Here is a 13595-nt window from a genome sequence, read left to right on the forward strand (position 1 = left end):
AGAGGTAGGATGGGACTGGAGAAATGTAACCAATTCATATGCATACATAGACATGCAAGGACTAACAGTCCATGAGCTCTTGATTAAATGTTTGAAAGCTACAACCTTATTTTGAGTTATGTGATACATGACTGTTACTAAGCACGAGGCATTTAATGACTCTAACAGAATAAATGGGTAAATGAAATGACCATTGAACATGGATGTAGCAGATTTCTCAAGATGAAACAAACATTACATTTGGATATATTTATTGTTCAAGCCCTCAGTTACAAATTACAGTGGGAAATAGTGACATCAACAAGAAAAACTGTCCTCTGCTGGGGCAAGTCTATGGGTCGGAGTCAATGCCGTTCTACTCTTGGTTTTTGCTTCCTTGCTCTCGATCAGTCCAAGAAGAAAGGCATCTGCTTCTAGTAGTGTTGTGTCGGTGTCGCACCCAGGAAGCGAATGTGAGCTCGAGGTCCTCAAGACGCAGACGTACTCTGCTCTCCCCTCTCGGTACTTCTCTCCATCCACTGTCGGTCGTTTACATACAACAATGGAACTGTGGCACCAAAGTCAATGTATAAATCGTCTTTTGATTATGTGAAAGATCTTCCCGATTACCATTTTGTCCTTTGCTGGTCCCATCTGTATGAGAGGAGAATTTCGTAAGTAATGACGCAAATGATTTTTCATTTCTTGTTGACCCAAGTCTGACAGTAGTTCCTGTCTGATTTTGTCTCTGCTGAAGGTCTGTGTGTTGTTCATATGCTGCAGCGAAGCACTTTTCACCTTGTCGGCTGCTGGTTTTGCGTTTCTTCCACCGCTTTTCCTTCCGATGTCTCCCCGCTATCTGTGCTTGTATAACGACTTGCAAATATAAATTGCTCGTTTTGGAAACACACAGTTGCCAGTCCTCAGACCTGACACGACCTTGCACAAAAGCTGCCATGTTGGTGTGTCTGCCGCAAAGGACGATGGGTGTTTTACTTGTGTATTACATTTAAATAAAAAAGGAAGGAATCAACACAATATTCCAATTTTGTACTGTATAAAAATAACAAACTCTTTACATTTGTGGTTGGAAAATTTGTATAAAAGACAAAGCCCTTAAAAAAAGATACATCGTCAAGTTACGTTTTTGTTAAAGCTCTCCGGCTTCCGTAGCAAAAAACATTTTGACGTCAGCGTAAATATCCGGTAGTAGCTCGACAAAGTATCCTTACATTTCTCGTGCTCTTCTTGGCAACATCATGGAGTTGTTTCTTTCTGGTCCACTTCTTCATTTTTGCAATGCCTTTTCCTACTGGAGCATCTGTTCGTGATCTAGTTTATAATTTACGAAAGAGAAGGTTAGTATCAAAACGTCGTGTTATCAATTAAACTGAAATATTACTTAATAGGTTCCAAATCCAACAAGCTAGCTACTGGTAGCTAGATAACTAACGCGGGTATTAGCGGAAGCTACCTAGCTATCTAGTTTAACAAATTTAGCCAACCAGGACTTGAACATACATAGTATTTTCTGCCATGCTTTTCTGCGCTGTATTTAAAAAAATAGATATAACTAGCTAGCTAGTACTGGCAGTACTAATACTAGTATGGATGTGCATCTTTCCCTTTCAATACTATTCGATACACACAACGTTAGATGGGCTCTGATGCGATTCAATAACGAAACATTTTTCAAAATTTTAGTCGTTTAACACATGGTTCCCACACTTTTGTTGGGTTTATAAAAGAACTCTGTCAGGCTTTAAACGTACTCTTTAAAGTTGTAATAGTAGAATGCACAAGGTGCAATTTTTGAAATGGAGTAGTGCACCATCAGGTCATGTTGTCATTGCATACCTTTTTAGATAGCTATTTTATAACATGTCAAATGTCCAGATCAACTAGCCTGTGTCAGCAGTGTTTTTTAATGTAGTTTTTTTGTTGCCCATAGATATTGTTGTAATTTTAGTCACTCAAATGAATACACATTAGACATAGCAAAATGTATAGAATTGCAAAACAAAAAGTAGCTTAAAACTGCATATTTTTTGTGTGTGCCCCATAAATGTGTAGAATTTAAGGAAATAAGCTTTAACCCTGCAAAATTCTCTCCACAACAAGGAGTGTGAACGGTTTGTTTCATGTACACTGCTTTTGCCATAGAAATAGACGTGGGGGCGCTGGATGTGTACCCAATGCTAGAAGTGGGGGCCCCAATTGAAAAAGTTTGAGGACCCCCCCCTGATTTAGCAGATGCTGTAATCCAGAGTGGTTTACATTTAGTGCTTTAATCTTTAAAATAGCAATGGGGGACAAGCACATATCACATGCATATAAATGAACATTTTCCTCAAAGTAGCCATCATTCGAGTCAGAGCTAGAAAGGGGGATTCACGTGCTGGTTCAGTTGTTTATTTTTTATTTATCTCTTGTGTACAGATGAAACAGCAAGAATCTGTCAAAGCCCAAGTAGAACAACATACGCTTGGTCCAAGACTTGCTCGAATCTGATAAATGATGGATTTACTCTTTCTTGATTTAAAAAAATATATAATTTACAAAACATTTGACATGGTTGAACACCCTTATTTTCTATCCTTTGGAGCTTTATGGTTTTGGAGAAAAGTTCAGGAACATGATTAGATTCTTTTATCAAAACACTAATAGCTCAGTGTCCTTAACACTAGGGACTTCTCCACGATTTGACATAAATTGTGGAATTAAACAAGGCTGCTCTATTTCACTATCACTCTTTCTTGTGGCTGCAGAAATGCTGTCAATTCTTATCAAGAATTCTGATATAGAACAGCTGAGTGTTTTTGATGACCAGATTTTCAAAAATCAGCTAGAAGAAGTCATATCCAAGTAGGCTTGAGTCTGTAATCGCTGCAATAGGTGCTTCAACAAAGTAAAGGGTCTTAAACTTATGTAAATGTGATATTTTAGTGTTTATTTTTAATAAATTAGCAAACATTTCTAAAATCCATTTTTTGCTTTGTCATAATGTAGTATTTTGTGTAGATGGAGGAGAATTAATTTTTATTTTTTATAAAGGCTGTAACGTAACAGAATGTGGATAAAGTCAAGGGGTCTGAATACTTAAAAAGAAAGACCTTTATTTAACTAGGCAAGTCAGTTAAGAACAAATTCTTATTTACAATGACGGCCTACCCCGGACGACGCTGGGCCAATTGTGCGCCACCTTATGGGACTCCCAATCACGGCTGGATGTGATACAGCCTGGATTTGAACCAGGGACTGTAGTGAAGCTTCTTGCACTGAGATGCAGTGCCTTAGGCCGCTGCGCCACTTTCTGAAAACACTGTGTGTGTGTGTGCACTGTTTTCAAGTGAAACTATTGCTGATGGTGAACCTGAACAATCAAAGGAAAATTGAATGTAATCTCCGATCATCATCTGTGTATCCAGATGAGTTGTCTCCTGCGGTAGCTTAGGCTACATTTATTCCGGTAACAGCACGTTTGATAAAATAACCTAGCAAATGATATACTCATCTAATAAAGCCTATTATTGCGCAAGCCATTTTACAAACATTTGAATGCTAAAGGTAACGCATAGATGTGCCAGATCAGGAATAAGCCTACCTCTCGTTGATCAGCGCGCCAAGCTGCATACAGCGTGCTATTTGACTAGGCTACTGACATTGCCTGGGATTGTAGCTCAATGACTGTCAACACAATTAAATGCTTAGTTCTACACTGAAGGAGAGAACGCAGTTGTTACAAAAGATGAGTTATTTTCCGAAGGTAGAAAGTCTTTTGAGGAAAAAAATTGGAGCAGGTGATTCGTAACGTTTGAATCGATTTCCTGGCCTATGCTACATTTGGATCGGTTTGGAGTCCTGAAGACCAACCACACTCATATCTTAAACATTTGAACCGGGGACTGATGTGTATTGTTCAATCATTACGTCCCTACTAGCTAGCTACTTGCCTAACGTTTCTTCTATTGCTTTCAGGGAATCCCGTCATCGGATCTCTATGTCAAGAATAATGGACGACTATCAGAGCTTGATGAGAAATTGCAGGCTGGAGCGGTGTATCGACTCGCCTAGGCGATAGCCTGAGAAAAATGTAAATTGACAAAAAAAAAAACCCAATGGGGCACCAATAGGAGTAACAGGTGTCCATTATATAAGAGGATGTTCCGATGGGGGTTTGTGGGGCGTCATTCAGCCTCCCATTATTTCAAGCGACAGGATGGACGTGGCTGGAATGGCTGGACGGAACTGACTGGACTGGACTGGACAAAGAGAAGAGAAAGAGAGAAGAGAAGAGAAGAAGACTATAAGTAGATAGAATCAGACGAACCACACCGTCGACTTCTGGTCTCGACGCGTCCTTCATGAGCTCAAGTTTTTCCACTCCAAAAGCTCTTTTAAGAGCTTCAGAGTCGCTGCTCCACAATGGCGTGCTGAGAACCAACAACGATTTATGTTTCGTGTTGGGTTCACAGCAGCTTAGGCGGCTCACAGCCCCCGGAATGCCTAGTGCAGCCTCCTTTCTTAAGGAGGGAACAGCGGTGGGTAAATTTTGTTTAGGGGAGATCCCCAACAGAAACGAAATGACCCTTCCTAGGGTGAGCCGGAAATTTCACTCTTGCGAGGAAGAGAATCGGCTTCTTATTTACAGAGCCACTTTAGCAACGGGCCTTCTGCGCTCTGATTTTAACAGGGCTCATTGGCGGCAGCGAGCCGTCTAGACATTGCACTTGCCCCCATTCCCAACCGGAGGTGGATATGATGGTGGGCGGCCTTTACTCTAACCGAGACGGCGCTGTTTGCTTTTAGCATTGCCATGCCTCACTGAAAGTATTGGGGTTGCATGGGAGGCGCCTTTAATGCAGGGCGCCCTGCGAAGGCGACAACCCATTTCACAGAGTGGACGATGAACGGCCTCAGGAGATCTAGGCTCAGAGGACGCCTGGCAGCGTACTCTTGTCAGGTTCGGCTCCTGGCGTCGTCCAGGAAGCACATTACCTACGACTAAGGACTAAGACTCCAGCGAAGGGCAGGAAGTCCTTCGCTCTATGGTGTTAAGTGTCGCAGCAGCTAATAATTGTGGCCTCCTGGCCGACTCTCTGTCCGTCTCACCATCGGGTAACGACTGGTTGTCGGGAGAGGGAGATAGAAGGAAGCGTCGAAGTAATTTCCGGGCCATTCTCCATCCTCACTCGGCGTCGGCTGTATGCGCGGGACGTCATGGCATGGTCGTGGTGCGTGGAAGACAACCTGGCTGTCTATGCTCGGCTTGAATAAGCACCGACAAGCCGCCTGGTTGAACGCCAATTCTGAAGCGGCCTCTTGGAGTCCGCGTCAAAGATGGCGATGGTTGCGTTTTGGCGCATCGGCAGAGGGTCTAGAGCGGCTTCAACGAGATCTGCCTGCTGCCATTAGACATGGGTCTAGAGCCAGAACGGAGAGCCCGTCGCGGGGTGCACATGGACGGGCTCCGCTCTCCGCAGCACCAAGAGAAAAGCAGCTTCGTCCACCAGCGAGAGAGGTTCATTTTCGTCAGCTGGCGTCCTAGGGCGCAGAGAGAGGTCGACTGAGGGAAGGGGGGAGAGCGCAGACCCGTGTGACGCGCCACTGTTATTGAGCCGAATATGTCAGTTGTTTAATAAAGAATATGTTCATTTGACTGTCGTCACAAGAGACTACTTTTCCAATAACAAACTTGGACGTTAAGGTTCACTTCTTTCTTTTATCTCCTTTCTCTCAACGACCTGTGTCTGCAACAGCCCATGAGTGCGTAGCTGATACACACAGGAGGACGTTGTGATGGATGGACTACCGCAGCAAAGCGGACGCTCTTGATTGGAGCCGGATGCTATACCGCATAAAAGCTGTACGACACTCTCGGAAGTAATTGGTTAAAGTTTAAAAAGGCCGCGATTGTTGGCCGATGACGCTATTGGAGCGGCATCACTAACACAGGCGGGCAAGCTAAGACCGTGCTGCGTTCAGGGCGTCTGGAACCTCCCAGGTTACATGCTATAACCCGTTCTCAAGAAACCTGCCAATAATTCCGACCCTAACCACACACTCTTAGGAAAATGTTGAGGAACAGCTCTGGCGTAATACAGCCCATGTTGGGCGAGCGTAATTCAGCTGTTGGCGGAACGGAGCACCGGCTAGGCAGGTGCCTCATCAGTTCTCAGACCCGTGTGCGTTCACGGGTTGGACTCACAACGTTTTTTTTATTCTTTTACATTTTTTTTACTAGGTCAAGTCTATTATGAAAAATCTTTTTCAATGAGGCCTAGGAAGTGGGTTAACTGAGAACGAGCAGGTGCAAACGCAGATTTTTACCTTGTCAGCTCGGGGATTCCGATACTTGTTAGTACTTTGGTGTACAGTCAACGGTCTAAGATAGGCTATGCCGCCATTACCTGTGTAAACAAAATGTTGGCCCGACGTTGCTCACAGGACGCGCCTACATTCCCGTGTTTACAGGACAGTACTTGTTGACGGATGGGGGGGACAGTGCAGGCTCGGGGCGGTCAAGTGTGTGGCCTCGCCTCGGACTGCCCCTCAACCTCGCTAGAGTTGAGACAGATCTATCTGTTGGTAATCCAGGAGGTCTATCGACGGGGGATGGTAATATGAGGCGAGTGTGCTTCCCTCTGCTGGGAATATGGGAAGTGGGCACTCCCGACAGCGGGACAGCGTAAGTGGAGGTAATTAGTAGGAAGGTTCCAACTCAGCCGTGGAGGCTGATAATAGAGGAGCACGAATGCACATGGCGGGAGAGAAGGGAGAGACGGGACAATCAAGTTTACGAGCGAGAAGGAAAACGAGCAAAAACATAAGTATTTTCTTTGATAACATTTATTTTCTGTCTAGTAAGGTCGTTTTTTTGGAATAAAGCTACTGTCTGGTCATAATATCTGCACGCTAACCAACACCCACGGTTTATCCACAATGGTTCAAGCACTTCGTGCCTACAATACTCGCCAAGGAGTCAGGTCTCCTGCACCCACGGCGGCGGGAAGGAATTGTGGCGGTGGTAACGAGCACCTCGCTCGTTGACAGAGCAACATTCCATCTATCAGAAGTAGGAAGACTATGTTCTAGGGTCCGGAAGCAAGTGGCGTGCAACCCCGACAAGTTGTTTCAAATATGGGAAGGTTGGGAGAGCGAGGTGTACGTTTCGCGTACTGTAAACACGCACGTCCCCTTGGTTTTCCTAAGACTAGGAAGAACCGCACTATGGGTAGACGCACCAACTGTGAACAGAATGTTCTCTGTCGCATTGCAGCCATGGTCGCCCTGCATTTCTCCACTGTAGCCTGCGTGAGAACAGGGAGTGGGCTGTCAATCATTTTGAATAGCCGGTATGACCAGGGGGCTCTTGGAGGTAAGTCAGAACAGGACTAAAATGTTGATTGCGCATCAAAGTCATGAATAGTTGTTTATGGTTTTAAAAAAAATAAGCTCACATATGTCTACGTTATCTTTCCTTAAATTATGAAAAGGTCTTTATTCAACCATTAATCCAATGAAGACATCATAAACACGAAAAATACAAAGAAGCAATTTCCAGGAGTTATGAACCCTACTTTTAAGCCAAGAATTACTTGTCCTAAAAGATGTGGTTGGAGAACCCACGTCGCTAACCAGGGTTGCCATCCCACCTTTTTATGATTGAGTAAAAGACGTTGGAAAAAAGATCACACAGTCCTTGATGGAAACAGCAATGCAGATGACGGCGGTGGGTCGGTAAAACTTTCCAAATGTCAACAAAACACAGATATGCTAGACACGGTGGGAACTTTGTTGTTTCTGGAATTTAACTTACACGAGAGAAGTGGAGTGGAAACACTTCATTACTCTAAATGTTGATATAATAACCATCATAGCAAAGTAACTTGGAGTCACGTTGATGGGTAAGCATCTCTAGTTGAAAATGCGGATTCGTTTTAAGAACTATTTGCATGAAAATCTGTGACCAATTGGATAATGAAACCTAGCTACTGTGATCAAAAAGAGACCTTCATTTCATTTGTGAAATTTCATCCAAACATAAGGGACAGTACAATCGACTTAAGAAATTCAAAAGTAAAATCTACTCTAGGAAAAAGTGTAAAATGCATTGAGAACAGAATTCTGGGATATATCTAAGCCTGTGGAAATCTTTAATGTGTCCTACTATTGGGGCAAACAAAAATAACACTCTTTAAATTGGGGCTCATGGCATAGTCATATCTGTTTTAATTGTGCACAAGTTATCAGGAGTCCAACTCAGCATAAGACTCATTATATACGTGCTGTAATAGAAACTAGGCAATCTGCTTCTTGCCCTTGCTGCTTGGCCAATAGGGCAGATCGATGTCCTCTGCAGAAAGGACCTACGGTGGAGAAAAGCGAGCAGCGGCGCTCGACAGGGTTCCCCACACTTCATCCCCCGTGATATCAGTTCCGCCTTTAGCCTGTCCAACCAAAAGTCTCCAACTCCTTGTCTGAGTGCACTGCCTGGAGTCTAATGGCCCATCTTCCACACTGCATAGCAGGGGAGAAACACACAACAAGTAATCTTTAAAAGTAACTGTCATTACACTCTGTTCTTATTTGCATGACTGCAGTTGGTCTTGTTGCAAAGTTCTTTTCGGTCATTGTGAGCCATTAAACATCTTTGGTCATCCCAACATCTCATTTGCATATGTCACAAGGAAGCGGTTAATCCTGGGATGACCAGAACAACGAAGGAGCAAGTATGGATAATGAAAATGTAAACATTAAATAATGAACTAACAAGGCCCAAGAGGACAAATCTTGAGTGGAACATTAAGAAACTCACAGGGCTTGGTTGACGCTACTCTGAGCTACGCTTAGATTGTCGGCCTTGGGAATGTTTCATCTGTGGGGACCACCTCCTTCTGCTCCCCACTACCTACTGGTATCGAAAGCATGCTCCTCTGCTTGAGAATGTGTCCTGCACCTCTCTGGGCTCTCTTGAGAGCTGGGTCCTGAGATGGAGTTGCTGCTTGCGCTAGAGCTTCGGAGTTGCTGTTTGTTCCGCTCCTGTCAGAGAGCTGATGTGTGAGCTGACGTTGCTCTCTTACAGGACAATCGGGTACCCTGAACCGGAAGCAGATGTGGAGGGAGAGTTCCTGCTGTCGCTTGCATCATCGTCATCCTCGGAAGCTGACCAGGTCATTCCAGGCCACCAACACCAGTCCTGTAATTAAAAAACATTTTTCTACTGCAGTTTTGTTCCCATGACATTTTTTTGCATGTTTTTATTTTTTTACAGGTCTGCAAAGACGATTTTTTAATTGTACAAAAATGTTAAACCAAGAATGCTCATTCACCAAAAGCATTTTTCTTGCTTTCCCTTGGCCTTTGTTTGAGGTGCTTTTTGCGTTTCGGTGCCTCGTCTACTTCACTATCCGCTGGAGAGGCTTGCATTCTAAAAACAGACTGTTAAGACTCACCCTTGATTAGTTCTATGGAACAAACAGGCCCTTTACATTGCAATCATTTTCCACAGCACAGATCATTAAGACATGTATATAAGCACCAGTCAAGTTTCAGATCACCTATCATTCAAGGTTTTTCTTCATGGTAGAATAATAGTGAAGACACAAACTAATGAAATAACACATATGGAATATGTAGTAACATCCCAAAATATATATTTTATATTGAGAGATTCTCAAAATAGCCACCCTTTGGCCTTGAATGACAGCTTTGCAAACGCTTGGCATTCTCTCACCAGCTTCACCTGGAATGTTTTTCCAACAATCTTGGAGTTCCCACAATATGCTGAGCTTGTTAGCTGCTTTTCCTTCACTTCTGCGGTCCAATTCATCCCAATTGGGTTTGAGGTAGGAGACTGTGGAGGCCACACTCATCTGATTCACTCATCACTCTCTTCTTGGTCAATATAGCTAAGCAGCTGGATGTGTGTTGGTATTCCATGTTGAAAAACAATTATATTCCCACTAAGCCAAAAAGATGGGATGGCATTATCGCTGTAGTAGCCATGCTGGTTAAGCGTGCCTTGAATTCAAATAAATCACAGTGTCTACCAGCAAAGCACCATAACTACCTTCCACCATGCTTTACAGTGGAAATACACATGCAGAGATCATCCGTTCCCCCACAGCGCGTCTCACAAAGACACGCCGTTGGAACCAAAAATCTCCAATTGTGGACCTCCAGACCAAAGGACAATTTCACAGGTCTATGTCCATTAGCTTTGTGTTCTTTGGCCAAAGCAAGTTTCTTCTTGCTTATTTTGTTTTTAGTAGCAGTTTTTTGTTCTGCAGCAATTTGACCACGAAGGCCTAATTCAAGTCTCCTCTGACAGTTGACGTTGAGATGGTCTGTTACTTGAATTCTGTGAAGCATTTATTTAGGCTGCAATTCTGGGCTGGAACTCTAATGAACTTATCCTCGCAGCAGAGGTAACTCTGGTCTTCCTTATCCTGTGGCGTCCTCATGAAAGCCAGTTTCATCATAGCGCTGGATGGTTTTTTGGATCTGCACTTGAAGAAACTTTCTATGTTCTTGAAATGTTCGTATTGACTGACCTTCATGTCTAAAAGGTAATGAGGGACTGTCGTTTCTCTTTGCTATTTGAGCTGTTCTTGACATTATTTTAAATAGGCAAGTCAGTTAAGAAAAAAAATCTTGATTTCAATGCGGCCAAACCCAGGCGACGCTAGGCAATATGCCCAGCCCTATGGGCACCCAATCACAGCCATTTGTGAAGCCAATTATCGAACAGAGTGTCTGTGTGACGCTCTAGCACTGAGATGCAGCGCTTAGACCGGGAAGCAAAAATATGGACTTGGTCTTTTACCAAATAGGGCTATCTTCTGTAAAGCACCCCCTACTTGTCACAACAACTGATTGGCTCAAATGCATTAAGGAAAGAAATTCCACAAATGAACTTTTAACAAGGCCACCATAATTGAAATGTTCCAGGTGACTCATGAAGTTGGTACAGAATCCACTGGCAAAGCTTCAAGCAGGGTGGCACTTTTAAGAATCTATATTAATGTATTTGATTTGTTTAACACTTTTTGGATTACTACATGATCACAATATTTATTTCATGCTTGATGTCTTCACTATTATACAATGTAGAAAAGTAAAAAATAAAGAAAAACCTTGAATGAGAGGTGTTCTAAAACTTTTGTAGTATGTATATATAACATGGGGAAAAGTATTGATTACAGCTGCTGATTTTGCAGGTTTTCCTACTTACAAGCATGTAGAGGTCCGTAATTTTTATGCATAGGTACACTTCAACTGTGAGAGACGGAATCTAAAACAAAATCCAGAAATCACATTGTATGATGTTTTAAGTAATTAATTTGCATTTTATTGCATGATAAGTATTTGATCACCTACCAAACAGTAAGATCCGTCTCTCACAGACCTGTTAGTTTTTCTTTAAGAAGCCCTCCTGTTCTCTCCTCATTACCTGTATTAACTGCACTGTTTGAACTCGTTACCTGTATAAAAGACACCTGTCCACACACTCAATCAAACAGACTCCAACCTCTCCACAATGGCCAAGACAGAGAGCTGTGTAAGGACATCAGGGGTAAAATTTGTAGACCTGCACAAGCGGGATGGGCTACAGACAATAGGCAAGCGCTTGGTGAGAAGGCAACAACTGTTGGCGCAATTATAGAAAATGGAAGAAGTTGAAGAGATGACGTCATCACCTCGGTCTGGGCTCCATGCAAGATCTCACTCGTGGGGCTCATGATCATGAGAAGGGTGAGGGATCAGCTCAGAAACTACAGGCAGGGACTGGTTCAATGACCTGAAGAGAGCTGGGATCCAACAGTCCTCAAAAACCATTAGTAAACACTACGCCGTCATGGATTAAAATCCTGCAGCGCATGCAAGGTCCCTGCTCAAGCCAGCGCATGTCCAGGCCCGTCTGAAGTTTGCCAATGACCATCTGGATGATCCAGAGGAGGAATGGGAGAAGATATGTGGTCTGATGAGACAAAAATAGACTTTTTGGTCTAAACTCCACTCGCCCTGTTTGGAGGAAGAAGAAGGATGAGTACAACCCAAGAACACCATCCAACCGTGAAGCATGGAGGCAGAAACATACATTCTCCGGGGATGCTTTCTGCAAAGGGACAGGACGACTGCACCGTATTGAGGGGAGATGGATGGGGCCATGTATCGCGAGATCTTGGCCAACACCTCCTTCCCTCAGTAGAGAATTGAAGATGGTCGTGACTGGGTCTTCCAGCATGACAACGACCGAAACATACAGCCAGGGAACTAAGGAGTGGCTCCGTAGAAGCATTCAAGGTCCTGGAGTGGCCTAGCTAGTCTCCAGACTGAACCCAATAGAAAATTTTGGAGGGAGCTGAAAGTCCATATTGCCCAGCGACAGCCCGAAACTAAAGATCTGGAGAAGGTCTGTATGGAGGAGTGGGCCAAAAAACCCTGCTGCAGTGTGTGCAAACCTGGTCAAGAACTAACAGAAACGTATGATCTCTGTAATTGCAAACAAGGTTCTGTACCAAATATGAAGTTCTGCTTTTCTGATTGATATAATACTTATGTCATGCAATAAAATGCAAATTAATTACTTAAAAATCATACAATGTGATTTTCTGGATTTTTGTTTTAGTATCCGTCTCTCACAGTTGAAGTGTACCTATGATAAAAATTACAGACCTCTACATGCTTTGTATAGTAGTAAACCTGCAAAATCGGCAGTGTATCAAATACTTGTTCTCCCACTGTACATATATGTCCATAAAAATTATTCCAGGTGCTCTGCACTGTTTGGCCCTGTGAGACTTCGTGTGTCTCAGAGAGTTTGGGTGAAAAACAACACCATTCTTACAAAATGGACATAAAACATACTATTCTACCATTTCATTCTAAATAGCCATTTGAAATTTGTGCCTTTTAAAACCGAGTCCTCCAGGCGTTCTGAGAGGGTCGTGCATGCGCTCGTACTCTGGGTCTGTAAAGTGATGCTTGGGCTCGCGCTTCCTCTGCAGTCTCTCACAGACGCCTTTGCTCTTTCTCTCTCGCGGTCTGCCTGCTTCTTAAGCCACTCTGCCATCCTGAAGACACACACACAATGTGACTATATTTCATTTCCTATTTATTCTGTGCAATTTATCCATTCCATTGTACCAAAAGTGCAAACTGACAATCAAATCCACCAGGCGAGCTTCATCAAAAACACCTATTTAGAAAAATACTTCAAATACCAGATAAAACTGAGTCTGTGGGTGACCATCTTACTCTTTCTCATGGTTGACATCTCTTAGTCTCCTTCCGCTTAGGTCCTGCAGCTTCGCGGTTTGTGGTCTTCTCAATTTGTGCCCAAGAGCCCTAAGCATTGACCAAAGCCTGCCAGTTACAAATAATGGAAAAGTTAGTTTTCATATACTCACTTATTCAGAATAATGTAAGCACACTTTCACACCTGTCCACTAACTTTAGGCTTAACAGTAAATTATCATTTTCTTAAGTAGCTAGCTAAATAGAAGTTTATGTAGAACCTGTTACTGTAAGTCTAAGGGACAAGCAGACTTTAATAACTACTTAGTTATTTTTCCTCCACAGAGACGAGGCTCCATCGTACATACCGCTCA

General features: G+C 43.2%; 1 protein-coding gene and 2 pseudogenes across 1 annotated transcript in view; 1 reads left to right on the top strand and 2 right to left on the bottom strand.

The window, feature by feature from the left end:
• Positions 1 to 234: 234 nt before the first annotated feature.
• LOC111961123 (small ribosomal subunit protein bS1m pseudogene) lies at positions 235 to 1005 on the bottom strand (annotated as a pseudogene).
• A 218-nt stretch (positions 1006 to 1223) lies between these two features.
• LOC111961003 (splicing regulator SDE2) overlaps positions 1224 to 13595 on the top strand; it is a 17545-nt gene continuing 5173 nt past the window's right edge. Inside the window, 3 exon segments of the mRNA XM_070443431.1 lie at positions 1224 to 1282; positions 1284 to 1318; positions 1321 to 1337. Of these exon segments, the coding sequence (XP_070299532.1) occupies positions 1239 to 1282; positions 1284 to 1318; positions 1321 to 1337 (96 nt within the window). The 5' untranslated portion in view covers positions 1224 to 1238.
• On the bottom strand, positions 5403 to 13340 carry LOC139028486 (splicing regulator SDE2-like; annotated as a pseudogene).

Source organism: Salvelinus sp. IW2-2015, linkage group LG1 (genome assembly GCF_002910315.2).
Source record: "Salvelinus sp. IW2-2015 linkage group LG1, ASM291031v2, whole genome shotgun sequence".
NCBI classification, from domain to species: domain Eukaryota; kingdom Metazoa; phylum Chordata; class Actinopteri; order Salmoniformes; family Salmonidae; genus Salvelinus; species Salvelinus sp. IW2-2015.